The 23482-nt window shown below is 34.6% G+C and overlaps 1 protein-coding gene across 1 annotated transcript; it reads left to right on the top strand.

The window, feature by feature from the left end:
* The first annotated feature begins 12135 nt into the window (after positions 1–12135).
* Positions 12136–16315, top strand: LOC149152171 (cysteine-rich receptor-like protein kinase 15). Its single transcript, XM_089440745.1, has 6 exons — positions 12136–13117; positions 13647–13840; positions 14514–14709; positions 14809–15049; positions 15310–15460; positions 15691–16315. The coding sequence occupies exons 1-6, from the start codon at positions 12190–12192 to the stop codon at positions 16057–16059; spliced, it is 2079 nt and encodes a 692-aa protein (XP_089296871.1). The 5' UTR covers positions 12136–12189; the 3' UTR covers positions 16060–16315.
* Positions 16316–23482: the final 7167 nt, after the last annotated feature.

Below are 23482 nucleotides of genomic sequence, written 5' to 3' on the forward strand. Positions count from 1 at the left end.
GTAACCAACCATTCCCCATGGAATGATTTCATTCACTACTAGGTGATTATTTTCTTCATTATATTAACATGAAAACAATTGAGTCATTCCCTCTTTATCTTTCCATTATTCCTTCATGTTAGTGAATATTAGTCATTTTACTTTCTACCTAGTGATAATTATCAAGGATCTCCTAGTACCTTGGTCCTTGACTCTAGTAGGCCTTCCTCTATCAACTTCAACACCTATATTCTATGGGTTTGGTTTAGAGGATAGCTACCTGCCCATATTTCTTATTAGCAGGTGATCTCAGTCTAAGTAGGGAGAGTCCCTATTGATTTTTAACTTGAATTCTCCTAATGTGCATAACTCCAACACATTATCACATACTTAAGATTCATGCGTTTGATGGTTCAGTGGTCCAGTTGATTTTACTAGGTTCTTAGATTTTTATGAGTTTTATTATCCCTCAAGAGGGGGTTTCCCTTCAAGTAACTCCCCACATGTTCTAGTCCCAGAACTTATTTCCAGAGACATAACTCTAATTGTCATACTTTGGATGTTGGCCCTTATGAGTTCCTCTTATTCCTTGGTGCCAACAACCCCCCCGATCAACATGAACACCTTGATTCTAGGGATTAGTCCTATGTAGCTTGGTCCCATTGTCCTGGTTGATGAGTTAAGTTGGATCAAGTTGAGAGTGTCCTCATTACTCTCGAGTTCGATAACATCATTTTTGCACCATTGAGATGTGTACAGTTTCTATAACAACCTTAGGTTAAAATTTCATGTAATAAAGTTAATAAAGGAAAAATAAAACAAAGGTCATGGGACACGTATTCTAAGATAAATGTTAGGAAAAACATCCTAATGGGTGTTGTCAAGCCAGGAGGTAACTCCTCAAATGAGATTATATTTATTCATTTGGGTTGTTCATAGTTATATACATGAGGGAGTGATTGTTGAGTTTCATCTCCCAATGACTCTTCATTTTCTCTTATTAATTATTTAGATTATTTACAATTTGTTCACCCAATCTCTATCATTAGGTGTCAACATTCCCTCCCTTAATCCGAAGGGATGTTGGTGAGTCCAAGCATCATTCTGAATCTTTAAAGCTTTTCTCTTCCAAGCACTTTGGTGAATATATCTGCAATATACTCAGTAGTGGAACAATGGCGAAGATGGACTGTTTTGGCCTCAACATGATGTCAAATCAGATGATATTTTGTATTGATGTGCTTCATTCGATTGTGGAACTTTGGGTTCTTGGTCAACTTTATTACAGAGTTTTTGTCAATCATGAGTGGAGTTGAATTTACTTATTTTACCTGCAAATATTCCAAAATTTTCTTGAGCCACACAATTTCTTTTGTAGCCTCAGCTGCTACCACATATTTTGTCTCTGTTGCGGAATCTACTGGAACTGATTATTTGTGTGATCTCTAGGAGACAACTCCTGGTCCAAGACTGATAGCATAACCAGAAGTTGATACCCCAGTTTCTTTGTCTCCATCGAAGTCTGAATCAGAGTATCCAATCAAGATGAAGTCGCCCACCTGTGTATACTTGAGTCCAAAGCCTTGAGTTCCATTCAAGTACTTTAGAACTTTTGCAGCAAACCAATGTACCTCACAAGGCTTTTGCATAAACCTAGAGAGAATTCCAACAACAAATGAAATGTTTGTTCTGGTAGTAGTTAGGTAGTTGAGACTTCCTACAAGCTGTCTATACTTTGTTGCATCCTAAAATTATTTTCCTTCAATGGATGTGAGCTTTAAGTTTTTTTTCCATTGGAGTAGTTAGAGGATTTCATTCAGCCATGCCAAACCTGTTCAACAGATCTCCAATGTACTTCTTTTGAGAAAGGAATATGGAATTTGGATGTTGAGTTACTTCAATACCAAGATAGTATTGAACATAACCCAAATCAGTAATTTCAAAACCTTTCCTCAATTCCTTCTTTATGGATGCAATTTAGCTCTCATTGTTCCCTGTCATAAAAAGATCATATACATATACCACAAGATATATAGCTATTTTTCCAACTTTCTTGACAAACAAAGTTGCATCATCAAGATCATAATGTTTGAAATTGAGTTTCAAAAGATGCTCAATTAGTTTTTCATACCAGGATCACAGTGCTTGTTTGAGGCCATACAAGTATTTCACAAGTTTGCATACTTTATGTTCATGTCCTTTCACAACAAATCCTTCAGGCTGGGACATAAAGACATTCTCTTTTAGATCTCCATTCAAGAAAGTAGTTTTTACATCCATTTGATGGACTTTCCAACCATTCTGAGCTACTAGGGTAAAGAGTGTCCAGATGTTAGCACATTTTGTTGTGGGGGAAAAAGAATCCTCATATTCGACCCCTTCCTTCTATGCAAAACCTTTTTCCACAAGCTTGACTTTGTGCTTGTCAAGTGAGCCATCAACTTTATACTTGTTCTTGTAGACCCACTTGTAGCCAATTGGTTTGGTTCCCAATGGAGGATCAACCAGCTTCCAAGTGTCATTCTTTATCAAGGCATCATACTCCTTTTGCATCACTTCTTTCCATTCATCATGAGAAGTGCTTCTTTGAATGAAGTTGGTTCAAAATCTATAGAAAAATTCAATTCACAATCATAAGAAACATCCATATAAACAAGTGAATCAGAGTCATCTACATCACCTCCATTTTGTCAGGTTCAATTTCTAGTTCTTGTATTTCCAACCTCATCAGGATGAACACTTTCAAGTGTCTTTGTCAGCCACTTTGGGGGACCTTTCTGAGATGGTCCAGGCTGCTTAGTTGATTGAGTTGGGACTGAATCAAGATTTAGTCTCCCAATTATGTCAATCACATCACTCAAAGTATAATCACTTGTTGGAGTTTCATGCGGGGGAGAGAGTGCTTCAGAAGAAGATTCCACGAGTTGATCTAGTATAGGAATCCCCCCTTCAAGATGTGGAATCTGATTATCAAATTCTTGAAATGATTTTGCATTTGCAAATCTATCCAAGTGATCAAGTTGCCGCTCAACAACATTGTTAGCTTTGGATGATTCAAGAAAGATTACATCTCTAGATACAACAAACTTTTTATTGACTTCATCATAGAGACGGTATGCTTTGGAGGTGTTTGAATAGCCCAGGAAGATACACTTACGACTCCTTGCACCAAGTTTGTTTCTATGTACCTTTGGTATCAAGGAATAACATGTGGAACCAAAGACCCTGAGATGCTTTACAGAAGGAATGTGCCCATACCACATTTCATAAGGAGTCTTGTTTCTAATAGCATTATATGGACATCTATTCTTTACATATACAACACATAGAACTACATTAGCCAAAAACATCAATTTTACATTCTTGAAAAACATCATGGAGCGCACCGTATTTAAGATTGTCCTATTCATTATTTCAACAACTCCGTTCTGTTGGGGATTATAAGGCACAATTGTTTGATGTTTGATCCCATGTTGGCGAAGATAGTTTTCAAATTCATTTGAGGTGTATTCTTTTCCATTATCAGTGTGAATAGAGCCAATATGAGATTGTGCATCATTTTCAATCCATGTATGAAAGTTCTTGAATGTTTGAAAAACATTAGATTTGTTCTTCAATAAATAAACCCAACACATTTTGGTGTAGTCATCAATAAATGTCATCATATATTTATTTCCATTTGCAGAAGGAACAAGCATTGGACCACATAAATCTAAATGAATGAGTTCAATTTTTCTATGTGCTATGGAAAATGAATCATGAAAAGACTGTTTTCTATGCTTTCCTAGAATGCAAGCATCACATTTCTTAAGTTTCCTAGGAATTGTAGGCAAACCAGTAACACCATTTTTATTCAACAAGTGGAGGCTATCATAGTTCAAGTGTCCAAATATAGCATGCCATAATAAACTGATGGAAATGTACCTTCTTTATAACGATAATTGTATGAGAAATTTTGTGCATGAGCAGAGGTACCTTGTAGCTTGAGAAGCCTTTCTTCTTCTATCCCCATCATGACAAGTGAGTGATCTGATGCTTTTCTCACCTCAACCTTTCCATCAAACATATGAATGGAGTGCCATTGCTGGTGGATATGGACCAAGGACATCAAGTTTCTCCTCAGTTGTGGGAGATATAAAACATGATGTAGAAGAAAGTCTGGAAGACCAGGCAATTTAAGCTTGATTGTGCCAAGCCCTGATGGATTGAGTTTTGATTTTTCTACAAAGTATATTGCTCCATCAACATTGTCAGTAAATTCTTCAAAAAAATATCTTCTAAAGGTCATGTGGCAAGTTGATCCTGAATCAAGCAACCAGTCTTTTTTCCAAGAAGCGAGTGAAGCATTAAATAAGTCTTCATTTACTCCAATATTACAATGTGCCACAACATAGTGAGCGGATTCATGTGCTTTACCTTTCTCTTTATCATTAGTTTTACCTTTGGTTTGGTTTCTTTCCTTCTCAATTTTGTTCCAAGGCAACTTGCATGTGGATGCATCATGTGATCCATCTCTATTGCAACGTATGCAATGAAAATCTGACTTTTCTCCTTGAGAGTGTCTTCCCCCCCTGCCTCTGAAATTTCTTCTTCCTCTTCCTCTTCGACCACCTCTTCCTCTATGAGCAAGATTCTTCTCTCTATGTGCAAGACACACAACCTCTTCAGAAGACTGAGGAGTTGTCTTCTTCCCAAAAGATTTCTCTCTTTTAGCAAATTTCTTCATAAGGGAATCAAAGGTAATTTCTTTGAGGTTTCCATTTGCTTGTAATGACTCAAGATAGTTTGAGTAAGTGGGATAAAGTGCCTTGACAAAAGCTATCAGAGGAATGTCCAGTTCAATATTAGTGACTTTGATATCATGCATAATAGATTTTACTTCTGATGCAAGAGCAAGAGGATCATCATTCTGTAATTCAAGGCTCAACAATTTAATCATGAGTTTAACAACTTCAAGTGCAAAGTGTGAGTCATAGAGTTCCTTCATTTTTTGTAACACTTCGAAAGCATTTGAAAATGGCGAAGTATGGCGACTCACCTCTTCATTTACTGATGCTGCAATCAAGGCAGAAGCCTTGCTATTCTTATTTTCCCAAATGGCGAATTCCTTGTCTGAGGTAGGTTGTTCTGGTTCTTTGTCTCCATCTCCAACACAAACTCCTTTCCACAGCTCATTAAAATTGAGAGTGTGTTTGATTTTTCGTGACCATTCTAGATAGTTCTCCTTGCAGGTGAGAACCACTCCCACAATAGATATCAATGAATGAATTTTAAAAAAATTGTGCACTGTAAAAAAATATATTTCTGCTACCAACACGCTATAAGAAATTGCACTTCTGGTTGTAAAAAAAACTACAATTATAATGTATATAACAAAGGTAGAAGTTGGAGAAATATGGAGGAAAATGAGATTGCAGATTGTTTTTTACATGACAGCCAACTATTCCTTGAGAATATTGATTACCGATGCTATGCTTGCAAACAATTCGGCGGCCCTGACTTAAGATACAGATGCCATCTGGTTGAATGTAACTTTCCACTTCCACAACTACTACGCAAGGGCTCCCGCTGTGGTAAGGCCAACAACTAACAGATAGTGGTATGTATGGAAGCATAGGGCTCATATGCCATATGGAGGAGCGGTGGAGGAGAGGCAACGTTGTGGTGCTGGGAGGTGCTGGCAGCAGTGGGAGCGATGGTGTGGGAGGACAATCTTATGCGTACTGGACAATAGAAGCAGCGTATTGGAGCAATGGTGTATTATCAACTGCTCTAAAGCTCGAGACTAGCACAACATCAACAAGAAGCAACTTTTCCACACATTTCTTTTAGCATGCACTAGGTGTTTACTAGCATAGATATCACCATTTCAAACCTCACGCAAAGAAAAAAACAGTTCAAACAAAGACAACTCTAAAACAATAAATGATCAGGAATAGTGTATTTATTAGCTATAGAAAAATAATGTTCATATTGGAGCGACAGTGTGTAATGCGTAAAGGAGGCTGCGTATATGAAGACCCGAAAGTACTTTCATGGGATAAGAAAACCAGTTGTGGGCGTAGCCGGGTGCCGTTTCATATTCTCAGCATACCTCAACCACATGATAGATACAATTTATTTGTGGATAATAGTAATGTGCCTTTCAAGCATCCAGGATTGCAAAAGACTGAAGACCGGAGAAAATACATTCATTCTCTACAGAGAGAGCTTGATAAAAGTGAATTTTCTTACAATCAATCTAAGTGCTTCGAAGTTGAGGAAGTTGCCATTATTCCCTCCAAATGTCTCAGAAACAAAATCATCGGATTTTCAATGCATTTGATGAAACGTATTCAAAAAAGGGGCAAGTAAGATGAATCTCACGGAACTAGAATTTGTGCTGGCAAAAGGCAGATGTGTCAGGCTGCAGAAATGAAAAACATGGGCAGAATAGGTAGAATAGACAGAAGGGAGTTACAAGGGTAGGAATGATAAAAATTAGAGTTGGCTCTGATACCATGTCAGGCCAGGAGGTAACTCCTCAAATGAGATTATATTTATTCATTTGGGTTGTTCATAGTTATATACATGAGGGAGTGACTGTTGAGTTTCATCTCCCAATGACTCTTCATTTCTCTTATTAATTATTTACATTATTTACAATTTGTTCACCCAATCCCTATGATTAGGTGTCAACATGTGTCACTTTCAGTTTATTTATGGCTAAGGAGATTTGCAAAGACAAAGAGGCATTAATTGGCATTTATTTATTAAAATAAAGGAAAATAGGAGAAAAGGGAGATTAAAGGTCACATACTTTCATGAGAGGAAAATTGAAGGAAAAATAGAGGAAATTGAAGAAAGTAGAGGCCTCAATGATAAAAAGTCTTTTGAGGATCAGTTCACAACCATTTGTCAGTTTGGATTTGGAATTGGTTTCAGAGAGAGAATAGCACCAAGAGGAGAAAGAAAGCAGGTGAGCAAAGGATGGAAAAGGAAGGGCAAGGAAAGCAAAGGATAAGCAAGGAAGGTTGGATCAAGCAACTTCAATAAGAGGACTTTACAGGTAACAAGTTTCATGTGTGATTTCCTAGCTAGTTTGTGAATGCATGGTACATGCATTTGTGTATTTGGTTCATTTGTTGTCATTGGCATGGATTTTGTCAGGTGCGACAGTGGTTTCAGCCTTGCCTTGCCATTTTCGGATAACCATGGGGGCGATGGGATTCTTTTTTGGTTGAGCTTTGGATTGTCAGAAGGTTTTGAAACTGGGCGAGGTGATCTTAGGAGAATTCCCAAGCGTTGGGGGTGGAGGTGGTTTAATCTCTGAGAAACCCTCAACAATTGGGTGGAGACAGGAAAATTCCGCAAGGTATTGGTGAAGAAACTCTAATGCATCCAAGCTTGTTATGGGCATTGTGATCTCTTGACCAATTTTGGTGTGATCACGGTAGCTTGAGGGTGGAGGTGGTATAATCTTTGGAAAGCCTTCACTGTTATGTCTTGAGTTCCCACATTCATGTTTGGAATATGGAATAAGGGTGATTGGCTGAAAGAGAGATTTGGTTCAACCCAATCTATGGTTGGGTGGTATGTGGAATTCCCTGATTTGGTTGGCTTTTTCATATGTTAATAAGAGTTGTTTTCTTATTGTATTCTATGAGTACTTGTACTTGTTATTATGTGGCTTTGATGGTTGTTCTATCATGGTTAATATTCTAGTTATATGTTGGTTATAAGCATGGTTCCATAACATGTTCTAACTATGGCTCTTGTTATGTTTTGATTAGTTGATGAATGATTAATGAATGCATGGGCTAACAAATTTTATTGCAGTTGTTATGGGAGAGAATTGGACCTTCTTGGTGAATATCAAATAAGTTTCAAACTCCTATGTTCAAATATGCATTCATGACCTGTAGATTACATGTTCACCATATGTTTGATGAAATGACTATCATGGTTAGGCCTAGTTAGGTCAAGTTTCTGATTCAAGTTTGTATGTTTAGCCTTGTCATTGAGTTACTTATCATTCTAGAAAGTCTCAGGAAGTTCTGGGTAGTGGACTAGAGGTTGGCCTAGAATGGCGGCTCAGATCGGAGGACCACAAACACTGAATTGAATAATTTGGGTCACAACCACATGGATCAAGGCTTTTGAGTGTGGTTGGAGGCCTTCAACCGCATTAAGGCAGTGTCAAGGGTGTGGTTGGGAGTCTAGGTCACTGAAATGAATTTCCAACTCAAGGATTGACCAATTGGGGTGTTTCTTCAGCTCCTAGGAGATTTGCAGTCCCTATATGATGTCATTTTATGGTTATTAAGTCTTAGTTGTAGGCCCCACTTCATCAACTGGAGCTAGGAGGTCGGGTCATGTCATAGTAGCACTTTGTTTCACATTTACCCAAAGGGCTTGTAAAAGTGGGTAAATGTGGGGTGGGGTTGTCACAGATTGGTATCAGTTCACGAGACACTCCTTATAGATCAGATGAGCAGCATAGAGATGAGTACTCTCCTGACATAGAAGATATCTTGAGAAGTTTAAAGGAAAAGATCCTAAGTTGTAAGGAAGATAATAATAGGATCATTCAGTCACAGGAAAGGCTTGCGAGGGCACAGGAAAAACAAGTAGAAGGTAATGTAGTTATCCTTTAGAGTTTGTCAGATTGCAGAGACAGGGACAAGCACAGATCAGTAATGGATAGGAGGACATGACTAATGGGGCATAACAGGTCTTATGGAGGGCATAGGATGGACATGGATGACACAATGAGAGATCGTAGGTTCTTGGATACACCCAACAAGAGAGGCAGTGGTTACGGGTTCTATTCTAGTTCTCATTCGGACATGTGTCATGGTCATCATCGCTATCATGCTTACAAGAGGAGTGAGAGCGGATATTTTCCGGATGGGTTCAAGAAAGCCAAGCCACCTACATTCGATGGAGATTTGAAGAAACCAAAAGATACAAAGGCATGGTTGCTTGGAATGAAGAATTTCTTTGAGTTGCATGACTATATAGAGAACATGAAGGCCAAGATAATTATTTTCAGTCTCAAGGGAAAAGAAGACATCTGGTAGGAAGATGTGAAGCGTGTCAGAGACATCAAGATAGAGGAGTTGAGTTGGCATGAATTTACGAGACTCTTTCGAAAGAAGTTGTAGTTATATATTTAGTTTTTAATTAGTAATTTAATTTTAATAAATTAATTGTAATTTTTTTAGGTGATTGGAAGAATTTGTATTTGTATGATCTTTATATATGATATACAAGTGGTTTTACATTGTATCTTATGGCTAACTAATCTACACCGAGGAACTATAACTATGACATCTTTAACATCAAATATTTATTACAAATTTAAGATGAACTGTAAATATGATATGCTTTGTTTTTTCAATTAACATTTAATGATATATTTTTTTACAAGGATATATTTTTATTATTATATAAAATAGGCATAGTCTAACTTATAGACAAAATACACTTTTTCGTCAAAATTCGACAAAACAATTTGAAGAAAGAATGTGATTTTTGATGTTCATAATGCATTTTTGAATGCATAAATGGATTTAACACCCTAAAAAACCAGCTGGGGTACTCAAATTCTACATATTAAATAACTTAAATTCTGATTTTTAAAATTCTTCACTGATTTTTTTTGTTAAAATTTACCAAAAAAATATGGTGAAAAAAGTCATTTCATCTATAAATTAAACTACATCTATAAAATATATTCTTAAATATAATTCAATATATAAAAAATATCTTAAACTACACCTATAAAATATATTCTTAAATACAATTCCATATATAAAAAATATCTTAAAATATTTAAAATCTAGAAAACTTCAATTTACAATTTTAATTTTTTTATTATATATTATTCATGTGTGCCTGGACTTTGATTCGTCTTATCATCTATATGCCCTAGTCTTAGAAACTAATAGCAACCATAAATATTAAAAAGAAAGACTCGCACTATTTTTGAAATGTGAATCATTATTGTACGTGTAAATTTTTGGGTTTTTTTCTTCATATGATATGATTGTTTTAAATTGATGGATACCCGTCCTCGATTGTGGATAGAAAATTTAGGGTACAGACCCAATGGGAGGGGCCTATGACTATTATTTACGTTGATGTATATTGCTGGATACCCCTCCTGGATTGTGGATAGAAAATTTAGGGTACAGACTCAATGGGAGGGGCCTATGATTATTATTTACGTTGATGTATGCTCATATAACTTGTATGTTCGAGTCCGATGGGAGGGTGAGCATTCATATTTTGATTTGACTTTGAGTTATGGCTTAATTGGAAAATAGGATTTCACGTGGGTCGAGATTAAAAAAATATTTGATTATTAGAAAATAAAGTTGATAAAGTTAATTTAAAAAAATATTTAAATCAAGGAAAAAGATATTATAAATCCTAAGTAAATATTTGACCATTAGAAAAATAAACATAAGAATAATGTCCGCGAAACCCCAGAAAACAACTAACCATTAAAGTTAGGAGAGTACACACAAAAAAAATAGAAAAGGTCAGACTCCTTCGAATGTCGTTGTAAAGTCAAGTGATATATATTATCTTGATTTGACTTCAAGTCTTAAAAGATATAAATGACCATAAGTACTAAAAAGAGGGCTTACAATATTTTCGAAAGTATATATATATACATAATCGGTAATTTTGAAAATTTGATTGTAACTATTACATTAAGTATAACCATTTCATAAATATAACAAACAAGTTAGTTATAATATGTTTTTAGTATACTTGAATAGTTAAATAAGTTAGTTATAATATGTTTTTAGTATACTTGAATAGTTAAAGTATGTTTTAGTATACTTGATGTTTTAGTATACTTGAATCTTAATAACCATTTCATAAATATAACAAACAAGTTAGTTATAATATGTTTTTAGTATACTTGAATAGTTAAATAAGTTAGTTATAATATGTTTTTAGTATACTTGAATAGTTAAAGTATGTTTTAGTATACTTGATGTTTTAGTATACTTGAATCTTTGTAGTTAGTTGAATTGTTCATTAAACTTAAATGGTTCCCTAAATTATTCAGGTTAAAATTTTTGAATTTTCAAAAATAAAATATCAAATTATAAACCAAGTTTTAATTAAATAAAATATATTTAAATTAATTTGTAAATATAAAATTAACAATATTAACTAAAGTGGTTTCATAATTAAAAGATTAATAAACATATAAATATTAATTTATGATAAACATCAAAACATTGGTTTTATATTAAAACTAAAAAATCTTAAAAAATAATTAAATTATAATTTTCTTTTAATTTATTATTATCATTAAATATGAAAAAACTAATATATCAATTTAACATATATATTTAAAAAAATTAATAAAAATTTAATCAATAAAATTTTTAATATATAAATAATATTTATTATAATATTATTAATTAATATTTTAGCTTATAATACACATATCCATATAACCATAATCTCATTATATTTATTTATATGCCATTTTATAGATATTAAATTCCTATTTTTTACCTAATAATTATAAATTCTATTCGAATAAACACACTTACAGTAAAAATATTAATAAGTTTCGGTTAATATTAAGACACCGATACTTTGGACTAAAATTCTTAGAATACATTATTAAACCTAAAACGTTTAGGGTACGGTAAAATGGGATACTGTTCGATGGACGGAGATTGGAAACTACGAAATTTTCTTCTCAAAAATCTGATTATAGGTTCATGTTAAAAGGTTATGTCATATGATGGTTATCTGCCTCATGGGGCTTTTTTTTTTTTCCGATGCTGCTTATTGAACTGCAAGCTGTTTCAAGCTGTTTTTAGCCATAAGGTATTCAGGTCACCTGAATTTTTTGTCTGTATATCTCCACAATATAATATCAAGATTTTCTTTCTAGAAAAAAAGAAATCGACAAACTTCGATAAATAAGTTTTAGAGACGCCAATGAAATCGACAAACTTCGATAAATAAGTTTTAGATACGCCAATGACTCACGCTCAGCTTGACTTGACTTTGATAAATAAGCTTTTGAGACGGCAATGAGATTAGAATATTCAAATCATCATCATCACTAAACTTAAATACTTGTCCATTAATTAACCATATGACATGTTATTTTTATATCCCCTGAAAGTTAGAGAGTTCACGGGATCGAACAGTCATATCCAGCCTTTCCATTGTCCAGTATTGGCCATGGCAACCTTCACGAATAGGGGTTCTGTATGCTCTATCCTCATCCTATTCTACACGAGTGTTTTGCCGTCGCTGATGATCATCGCAGAAATTACAGATGCAGAGATTACAGATAAATTCGAGGACTTTCTGTGCTACAACGACAGCCAGTATGCTGATGGCAGTGTTTTTGAGAGCAATCTGAATAGAGTCTTGCATAATCTGGTCCAAGACACGCCCAAAACTGGTTTCAACACTTCTATGTATGGGGAAAGTCCCAACCAAATATATGGCCTCCTCCAATGCAGGGGAGACACAACAGCCGAACAATGCTACAACTGTTCACAACAAGCAAACGCTACCCTCAGACAAAAATGTCTGAATGGCATTGGCGGTATAGTTTGGTTCGATATGTGCTTCTTACGTTATGAAAACACTAGTTTCATCGGAGAACTGAATATTCGTGTTTATTCGTATTTGTCCTTTTCAAGTAATATCTCCAGCCCTGCCGTATTTGACTCGCCTGTTGAGAGCCTATTGAGAAATTTGTCAGCAAAAGCAACATCTGTATCTGAACTATATGCTGCCGGTACAACTAGAGACTCCTTGGAGCGAACGATTTACGGTCTGGTGCAATGCTGGAGAGATATATCTCCTGATGATTGCATGACATGTCTGTCAAATACGATCGATACAATTGTCACAGTTCATAATGGAAGTCAAGGAGTTGAGGGTTTGATTGCAAATTGCAGAGTTCGCTATGATGTATTCAAGTTCTTTAATTCGACGGCGGTCACACAATCGAGTAATAGTAGGCAGATCAACCATTCAGACAAATTGCGCATAGTTCTGGGCGGTGCTTTTGGCGGCTTGCTTCTGGCGCTATTGGTATGCATGTTTACAAATCGGAGAAGATTGAAGTCTGCCATATTTCGAAGGGGATACGAAGGTATCATTACTTGATCTCGTTTTAGCATTCATTTATCTTTTTTTGCGAAATATCATGTCATGTGTCGGGCCTATTCTTAAATGCCATTTTAACTAGTACATACCAATGCATACGATCAGGCCCAGGTTTCATGGGTATGTGCTATCGTCAGATTCAATGCATCGTGTAGATTCAATACACTGGTACATATATAGTCGCCCTTTTACACATCATTCAATTGCAGTTGTCTATAACGCGATTTTTTGAAAGTTTTTCTGGCGGATTTTTTCGGTCGAAATCCGGCAGGAATTTATTGGAATCGCAAGTTTGATAGCTAGTTTCTGCACAATGAAAGCGTTCCAGGGGTTTTCGAGGGTGCTGAATCCAAATATGCAGTTAAAAAACCATTTTAACTGCAACAAATCAAGATTTAACCTCAATTTCTTCTTCGGTCACCGAAATCTCCAAAAAATCACATTATAAACAACTCCCATTCAATTTCTTCCCAGCTATATTTTCTGATTTAGCTGTGCATGCTTTGCTTGTGTAGTTAATGAGCAAGTCGAGGAACAGACACTAGTCGCTGTGGATCCACAAATAGTTCGTGAGCAAGTCGAGGAAGACACACTAGTCAGTGAGGATCGACCACTACTGAAGTTTAATATGGAAACATTGGTAGCTGCTACGAAAAAATTTCATGATGATAACAAGTTGGGACAAGGAGGATTTGGCCCCGTATACAAGGTAACAGAGCTTAAAAACACTTCTATCAGATTTTTGAAATTTGAGTTATAATTATTATTATTATTATTCAATTTTAAGGTCAGTGCCAATCTAGAGATTAAAGTGGTATATAAAAGTTTTTTTTGGTTTATGAGACAAGGGATCTATTTCTGGACAACTATTTAACTACTAGTGTATGAAGGCATACTTATCCTACCCTTCTCATTACCTGTGACTTCTAAAGAGAACACATACTCTTAACTATTAGACCCACTCAAATTGTACAATAAACCTCCTGCTCTCACCTGCACACACTTCAATATTAAATATAAATGATCAACTTACAAATAAATATAACGTAAATTATCAACCTGCAAATAAATATATAGTAGAAAAGCAATTAAGGAAACAGGTTAACGGCCCAAGACCCAGAGGCATCTAGCAGGAGTGAAAGCCTGCTCCCTTATGGACCACCAGCGGGTTATTTCAGGTGGCGTGGTTTTCCTTGATAATAGTGATGTGTCAACTGACATTTGCGGATAGCAGCCAGAGATGGCTGTCCTCACTGTTGGTTTGACAAACTGAGTTTGATAGGTTTTTCCACCTTTTGAAAAAAAAAATAAAAAAAATTAACTTTAAATACTTCCCGATGCTTCCCAAAATTTTCAAACGAATCTTTTGCCTATTTTCTCAGGGAACCACTCATGATGGAAAAGAAATAGCGGTGAATTCTAAGCAAGGGAAAAAAGAATTTCTGACTGAAGTCAAGCTCCTCGCGAAAATTCAGCACCGAAATCTTGTGAAGCTACTCGGCGGTTGTGCAGAAGGATCAGAAAGGTTGCTTGTCTATGAGTACCTGCCGAATAGCAGCCTCGATAAAATCCTATTCGGTGAGTAACTTTCATTTTGTGATGTATGTAGATCAGAAGTGTTAATGTTTCAAGAAGCTTATTTCGGTCATGATAATGAAGTGTCCTGAATGGATACAGATCCAGTCAAAAGCAAAATGCTTGATTGGCAGAAGCGTTACAACATCATACTGGGAGTGGTTCGTGGACTTGTTTATCTTCACGAGGATTGTCAACCGAGGATTATTCATCGGGATATTAAAGCCAGCAATATTTTATTAGACGAGAATCTGAATCCGAAGATAGCAGATTTCGGCTTGGCAAAACTTCTTCCTCAGGATGAAAGTAGCGTCAGCACCTTGACAAAAGTGGCAGGAACTCTGTAAGATTTCCAGAAAATTATCATTACTGTGAAAAGTTGTTAACAATTAATGATCTCATTTCACACCATCTGATCTGTGAAAATATTATAATTGTATTTCACACCATCTTCGTTTTGTGAATGTACAGTCTCGGACTGTTATGTTTTACTTTCTAGAATCTAGCAGTACACTTTGATCTGCAAATATCACTTCATCATTTACCCAATTCTCTAATTTTGCCTAATTATATAATATTTGATATTGTAATATGGATATGCAGTGGGTATATGGCACCAGAGTATGCTATGCATGGCCAATTATCGGCAAAAGCTGACGTCTATAGCTTTGGTGTCCTTCTCATGGAACTTGTCACGGGAAGGAAGAACATGGACTATAATTTGCCCCCTGAGATGCAGATTCTTTTAGGATGGGTGAGACACTGTTTCTGCTGTATTTCTTACTAAGCATATTATTACCTCATCTATGTACTGTACGGTTAGGGGAAGACGAGATCAGAGATTTTGCTGCTAATCCAATCTATTTACATATGAATTCTGCATATATTGACTTCTGGAATTGTTATACTTTAACATAAAGTTAAGGCGGGTCTGTCTATCATGTATATATCTAATCAAAATGAGTACCCGTTGTGATTATGCAGGCGTGGAGATCATACGAAGCAGGAAATAGCGTTGAGATTATTGATCGAGTAGCAATAATTGAAAGTTGCGATGAGGAGCAAGCGCTGAAATGCATACAGGTTGCTATTTGGTGTATACAGGCAGACCCCTCACTTCGTCCCACAATGTTTACAGTAAGTTCGATGCTTTCATCTCATTCTGTGGTGTTGCCGTACCTCACGAAGCCTGTTTGCGCCAATCCTGTCCCCCTATTTAACACGAGGAACAGCAGTTCAGGCTATGGATTGTCACATCATTCCTCTGCAACCACATCATCCACTTTATCTGATCCGGTTCCTGCTTCTTCATCTAACGCCACCGTTTCTAGTATCGAATTGGTACCTAGGTAACATCCAGTACGATAGTTGCACTATTCTATGTTTCATGTTCCTACAGATTCTTATCGGTTAGTGTTGCCTACCTAGGGACACAGTTACATATCCTAATCTATACAAGGAGGGCAGGGAATATCCACTTCGATGAAAGTGGTGAAATATGTAATAGACTATTTTCTTTCCAAAAACTCATATGATAGGATATTTTCTTCCGTGTTAAATTATGGTGTACTTATGTACCAGAGTTTGACTTAATATTTAAGTAAAGTGAGTCCATATTTAAATACTCTTGAAAGTTATTGTTAGTGTAACATGAGAAAGTTATTGTTAATGTGACATGAGTTTTATGATGTAATTCAAATTTTCAATTATGTAGTAATAGAAAATGTTCTTAAAAACCTTACATTCTCAATGAAAGTGTAAGATTGGTTTAGTTCAGTTGTAATGTATTTATATATAATAAAATAAACTTAAAATTGTAGTTAAGAATTTAGATAAAGTTGAATAATAAAATTAAATATATTATTATCTATGGATTTTTGGGTTTTATTTAAACACAAAGGTACAAGAATTTTTTTGAGATTACTTTCATTATTAATTTTAACTTTTTTGCATTGGAAGCTTTCTTTATATTTCGAGGTTAATATATATATATATATATATAATTTTTTTTTGTGCATCTTTAGAGCTTTATTCCTTGTGTATAGGGTAAGATGTAGAAACAAATCCTCGTTATTCTGTGTTATATATATATATATATATTTGTGCATTTTTAGAGCTTTATTCCTTTTGTATAGCATAAGATGTAAAAGTAAATCCTCGTTATTCTCTGTTTTATATATATACATAGTGCATTTTTAGAGCTTTATTCCTTGTGTATAGGATAAGATGTAGAAAGAAATCCTCGTTATTCTCTGTTACAGCCCCATGTAAGGTTGGGCCGGTCTCTCAGACCTTGTTTGATAACGAGGAGGTTTTAATTTTAAAATTTGCTATAGGGGTCTGATATTCAAAGTTCAGGTCAAACGGAAGTGAAAGAAGAAAGATGAATTTGGAGTTGTTGCAGGTTTTGAACCGGGAAGTTGTAAGTTGTTAATGTGAAAAGTGTATTGCAGGTTTTGAACAGGGAAGTTGTAGGTTGTTAATGTAAAAAGTGTATTGTTATTGGACGTCATTGGTTGAAATCGAGATTGTTCCTGCTCAGGAACAGTTGTGGCTTGGATAAAGCAGAGGGGAAAAAATAGTGGGTGAATAAATCTACTGAGGGAGAAAAAGGAGAGAATTTATATCAACTGAGGTTTAGATTGGCAGTGTTCAAACAGGGTTGTTGTAGCTTTATCGCGTTGGCACATTGAGATCCTCTCTCGCTAACGATAGATTGATTGTTACATCCAAACCTTAGATGCGATGTTGTAGTTTAAGAAAAAGAAAAAAAAGGTGGAAGAAGGCTGGAAGCCTAAGGTGACAGGCAAAGGGAAGAAAAGTTTCAATGCAGATTCGACATTGCTTAGAGTTGCAGTGATGGAGTCAGGTTGTTGCTGGCAACTGATAAGACGAATTTTTGTATTGCTTTTTCATGTTTAGATCATTCCTGGCAGGGACATATTGCGTTAGGTGTTAGAGAAAAAAAAAATGAATGAAATGCCAGGGTTAAAAAGTTGTAATTTAGATCAAATATAAGTTTAGTTATTCTCGTTTTGTACTCGCTTTCCTGCAGATTTTAGCATGCACATTGTGGTTTTGCTATATCAAATCGAGTTCTTAATGGTTAGGGACAGATTGTATCATCTAAAATTGTAAATGTTGAGAAAGAGCTATAGTTTAAATAGGGAAAAAATAAAAAATGGAAGAAGAGTTAGGATTAGAAGAAGAATTTGAATTCAGAATAACATTTAGTGTTTCGATGTTGGGATAGGCTTCTCACATGGCAATTTTATTATTGCTTGAAATCCTATCGTCTTAGAAGCTGGGAAAGGTTCATAGTTATGGATAAAACAAAAGGGGAAGAAGAGCATAAGCGTAGAGGGGAGGAAGAACATACTATGATTTTTTCAAACTCTGATTGATCAAGTTAAAGTACGGGCCAAATAGAGGAGGAAGACATCATCATAAAGAATGGGCATTCATTTGGATCAACTGTATGCATGTGTATGAGAAAAAAGACAAGCAAATGTATGGGAGCTTTAGAAAACGTTTTTAGGAATCCTGGCATTTCAAACGATCGAATGACAATGTTGCTTCTTCCTTACACTCATCTAGTTGTCCTAAGTTTCATTCTTAGAGAATGTCATTCTCAGCTTCCAAGCCACCATGCCAAAGCCTTTGGAAGTACTCAATCAAAGTTTTACCTCTAGGATGATGTGTCGTCATTGAATAAGCCTAGTCCACTTTCTTCTTCAACCCAATAGCATGGGGAAAGGAGAATAGTGGCAAATGAAAGAAGAACATTGTCGGATGTAGGAGATTGGACAGAAAAAAATGATAAGTTTGGCGAGGTTCCCAATGGTATGTATAAAATATTGCACATGCTTTCCCACCAAGGCATCCACAATTGGATTATACCTTTTCAAATGTCAATTTTCTTGAAGTGTCCAAGGACTACATTAATGGTGTCTTTCAAATGCACGATATGTACCTTCGTGAAGAATCTACGAAGGTTGATTGCGTTGAATGGTAGAAACATGACCCCAGTGTTATAAAGGTACCTAAAGATTATGGGAGTAGTGAAGTTTCCTATAATGTCTATTTTGCAAGTAAACATTATGATTGGAATTTTTTGGCACGGAAAATTTTAGAGGCTAATATTCTCAAGTGGATTAATTTTCCATATTTTTTTAAAAGAAAGATTTGTTTATTTCCATTCTTTTTAAAAATGTTTCCGTTTCCCCCAAATTTTATAGTTTAAAATTATTTTACCTTAAAAATAGCTAAAATTTTATATAAAGGATATATAAAGTTATTATAAATTTGAATATTTTTACAAAAATACCACCAAGCATTTTATAGATGGCATATCATGGACTAGTGAGATTCGCCAGATAAACCTTAAGAAAAATTTTCATCCTTAATTTTTCCCTGATCAGACATCCATTCTCGAAAGGACATTGCATGTAATTCATCTAGAAAATCAAGCAATATAAAGTCCAGCCATAAATTTTTAAAATCCAGTAAACCTGTCATCAGTATTGATAATATCATCGAGATATCGGCGGTTTTCGGAAAATTCGCGATGTTTCCTCTCCCAAAAATATCGCGCGACGATAGGAAAAATCACCGGGCAGACTAGGCCACAACTAAAAGAGAATTTGTTGTTTTCATTTGCTCATTTCGGTTTCTGAGTCTTGGAGAAGGAAGGGGAAGAGTTTTGTGGTGGTTGTTAAGGAGGGATTGAGGATCAAACAACCATTATCACCACCAACTAAGAATTTTTTGTGGATCAAAGATTGAGGAACAATGAAACAAACTTCATTTCTTGCATTAATAGGTATGTTCTTAAAAACCCTATGTTAATGGTTTTTTTCATAGATTTAGTGTTATGCTTGCTTGCCTGTTTTCCTACCAACATTTTGCTTCTTTGTTTTTTTTCCATTTGCTATGATTTTCATGCTCATGAGCCAATGCAAGAGTTTTCTCCATATTTGGACAACATGTTTAAATTTTTTTTTTTTACTTTCTTATGCACCCTCTTATTTCCATTTTTTATTCACATTGAAAATAATGTAGTAATTTTTTTTGTTTTTTAAATGAGGTGGTTATTACTTATTATTTTTCTGTTGGGGTGTTTAATGCCATGTTTTTTCTTTTTTGGTGTCCTAGTTTGAATTAGTTCACTACAAATATGCCAAATGCCTTGGACCCATTTTGGGAGTATGGGGGGCCTGATGGTGGGACAAATCGGGCATATCTATCATGCAAATTGTGTGGGACCAAGATGGAAGGAGGGGTTATGCGATTGAAATACCATCTGGCTAGACTCCCTGAACATGATGTAATGCCTTGTACGGTTTCTAGTGTGGAGGTTATACAAATAGCTCTTGAAGCAATTGATGAAAAAAACAAAAAGATAATTGCTAGGGAGAGGGCACTAATCTCAAATAAATAACTGCTAGTTTTATTTTTTTTGCTACATATAAGTTTATAACTCATGATGATGAGATACTTTTATATATGTGATGCTATTTTGTATTGGTTCTCCACATTTGAGTCCTTGATTGGACAATTATCAGGGATCAGCAGGATTTGGTATCGCCTTTGATGTATCATTTTTATTTTACATCCACTACATCATCTATATCAGTGTTTTTCATATTTATGTACCAATGTCTTTATTTCATGTTGTTATTTCTTTATATGCTTAAAAAAAATGAAAAAATGAATATATTATGCATGTTTTTATGTTTGTTGATATTTACTGATAAGATGTTTTCTCGACCTTCGCCAATATTTTGCTGATACTAATATTTTCAACACTATATATCATATTGTCCCATAACATCAATGAAGCTAGATCTCGAGCTATAACTTTGCATCGATGGTTTAAGCATATCATTAAGAGAAAGGGATCAAAAAATTTGCAGAGTGGAGAGAAGTAACAATGTAACTCAAATGACCTAGATCATTCAATGTGTATGAATGCCAAATTAGAAATTGATATTCTACAACAAAGAATCATACCAAATAGAGGCCATAGCTCATCAAGACTCCATTAGATGGTAGCCTCTTTGTTCAGAAAAAGTGAAACAAATAAAGCTTATTTTGATGGCCCAAATTCGTTGTCTCAATTACTACGTAGGAGATCTCTTCCTCACACCGAATCCTACCATGTGTATTGGAATATCCATGCATACATGCCTAAGCAAAGTGAGGGAAATGTTGGGAACTTGAGAAGATTTTCCATTATAGGATTTGAGGAACTTGAGGTTCTTGAGTTAGAGGGGTCTCTCTTCCCACAAAGGAGACATCAAGAATCTATACACAAGAAGTCAGTTTTTACTAAGATGCTAATAATTGAATCTTTGCAAATTGAGGAATCCTATTAGTTAGACAAATCATATTTCCATGTTAAAATGGAGAAAATGATAGGTAAAGTCCTCCTAATGGCTAATTTGGGTAAAGAAGGATATGGTGGTGTTATTAAGACCATCATTTGTGCATCTGAAGGTGGTGAATTGTTGGAGATTTCTTGGGGAACAAAATTTTATTTCATAATTTGCTTATGGATGAATTCACATGCAAGAAAACTAGTAGCAAGTAAGCACATTAGTTGGTGATAATGAAATATGCTAAGAATGTGTATATGTTGAGGTAAACAAGGAAGAAGAACCTCAAGTGACATTGCGCCAATTTAAGGGTGACATTGTAAGTTAACAATGATGAAAGGTCATAGATTGATGAAACCTTCTATAAACAAGGTGAAAGAATTAGAGATGAGATAAAATGATAAGTAGTGGGTATTTGAATTCCCGCAAGAGTTTAAAGAAGATGGCAATGCCAAAATCACTATTTTAACCTGAAGATGGGGAGCTTCTAGAGGACATCATTGTGAGGATACTTGATTTTGTAAACTATCAAGAGCAAACACTTTACTTTCCTTTTACAACATATCTACCTTGTATTTTTTGGGTCTTCCCTTCCCCCACTTTGGAGTTTATGAGTAATAATAATTTAAAATAAAGTTATAATTTAATCTATTTTTAAGATTTTTTAAATTTATTTCAGAAATATAAGATAAATTATGGGAAAAATTTATCTATCAAAATAATTTACCAACCATTTGATTTATGAATTTAAAATTATTTGATTTATGAATTTAAAAATTAATTTTAAGGAAATGATAATTTAAATTTATTAAAAAAATGATACAAATATTTCCTAAATAGACTTATAAATTAAATGAGCCTGCCTTCTTTCCTCTAAATAGAGGTTGAACAAATGACTTAGTTAAATTGGAATAATAGTGGACTTTAAATGCCCTTTTCTTCTTTTCACTCAATAAAGGGTGAACAAATGGGTTAAGTCATTAGCTAAACAAATGTATATGTCTGAAGTTTTTAAGTATCGAGGACGAAGTGCTCACAAGGAAGTCTAAATGATTTAAAATTAAATAATTTAAAAGTAAGCAACTATTTTTAATAGCAAAAACTCTAACGGTATGTTGTGTTTAGTGAATGCAAATATGTATTAGGGTATTGTTTTTTTCGGGGATGTTCTCAATCTTAAACTTTAATTTTTATTTGAATATTTTAAATTTAGATATTTATGTTATATAATATAAAAACAGTCGTAGTTATTTTTAATAGCAAAAACTCTAAAGGTAGGTTGTTTTTAGCCATGTAAATTTATTTTGGAGATATTGTTTCATATTTTATTTTCTAGATATTGTTTTTTGTTGTCGTTGTTGTGATGTTTACAGTCTTCTATTTTAACTTTAATTTATATTTATATGTTTTAGAGTTACGAACTTAGGTTATAAATTTTATATGTTTGATTGTAGGTTAGTACTGCTTTCTATCAACATGATTGGATGATTAACTTATAATTTAATTAGATTATTTTATTTCATATGAGATGGTTGGGAGGAAAAAAAAAAAACGTATATTCAATAACCATATAAGAGGTGGAAAAATAATACTTTGGTATATTAAAGGCATTATGGATTGAATTTAGTTATCTTATTGTTATAAATTATGGTAACAATGATACTTTTTAGATAGATAAGAAATCTTATTCTCTATGTATAATCAAAACTTATAGAAACTTATCATCACTTCACTAGAGATTTTATATAACAAGGATAGATGTGTTTATAATAATGTAGAAAAAATAATTTGTAGAAATCTTTACAAATCAAATTCCAAGATGTAGAATTGTCATATTACACAAACAACGATTTGGGACCATTGAGCATTAAGTGGGATAATTTTGAGAAATTAATGCTTAGATACATTTTTAATATATCGAGAGTGGAAGGCCCATGAGGCATAGACAAGATGGTGACAGGGTTTCCTATTAAGGCACTTCATGGTGTAAAGGTCATCGATTTGAAACTCCATGAGAAAAATCCATCCATATTAAGGGCTGGTGTGGCCCCGGCCAGGGAAATTTCCTTGGTGATTTTGATGGCTTAGATGTCCTTGGGTCACGACTACTCAAGCCACACGTTAGTGTGCGAGTCATCTTAGGACTCACATAACCTAGCAAAGAAAAAAAATATATCAAGAGTGGAATAAAGCATGCAAAATCATGCAAGCACTAGATTTTTGGCATTGAACTACTTTCTAGATTTTATGGATTTACATTCGTTATTTTTAGAGCATTTTATGCAAGGCATTTGATCCAACTTCATGTGTTTCACATATATTAATATAATCTTTTGATCTGTAAACAAGGAAATTATATCCCACTCACTTCTCCAACACAAACCCTTTGGGGAATTAAC

Source organism: Pinus tabuliformis, chromosome 9 (assembly GCF_031772625.1).
Source record: "Pinus tabuliformis cultivar Carrire ecotype Pingquan chromosome 9, CPIR1, whole genome shotgun sequence".
In the NCBI taxonomy this organism is placed as follows: domain Eukaryota; kingdom Viridiplantae; phylum Streptophyta; class Pinopsida; order Pinales; family Pinaceae; genus Pinus; species Pinus tabuliformis.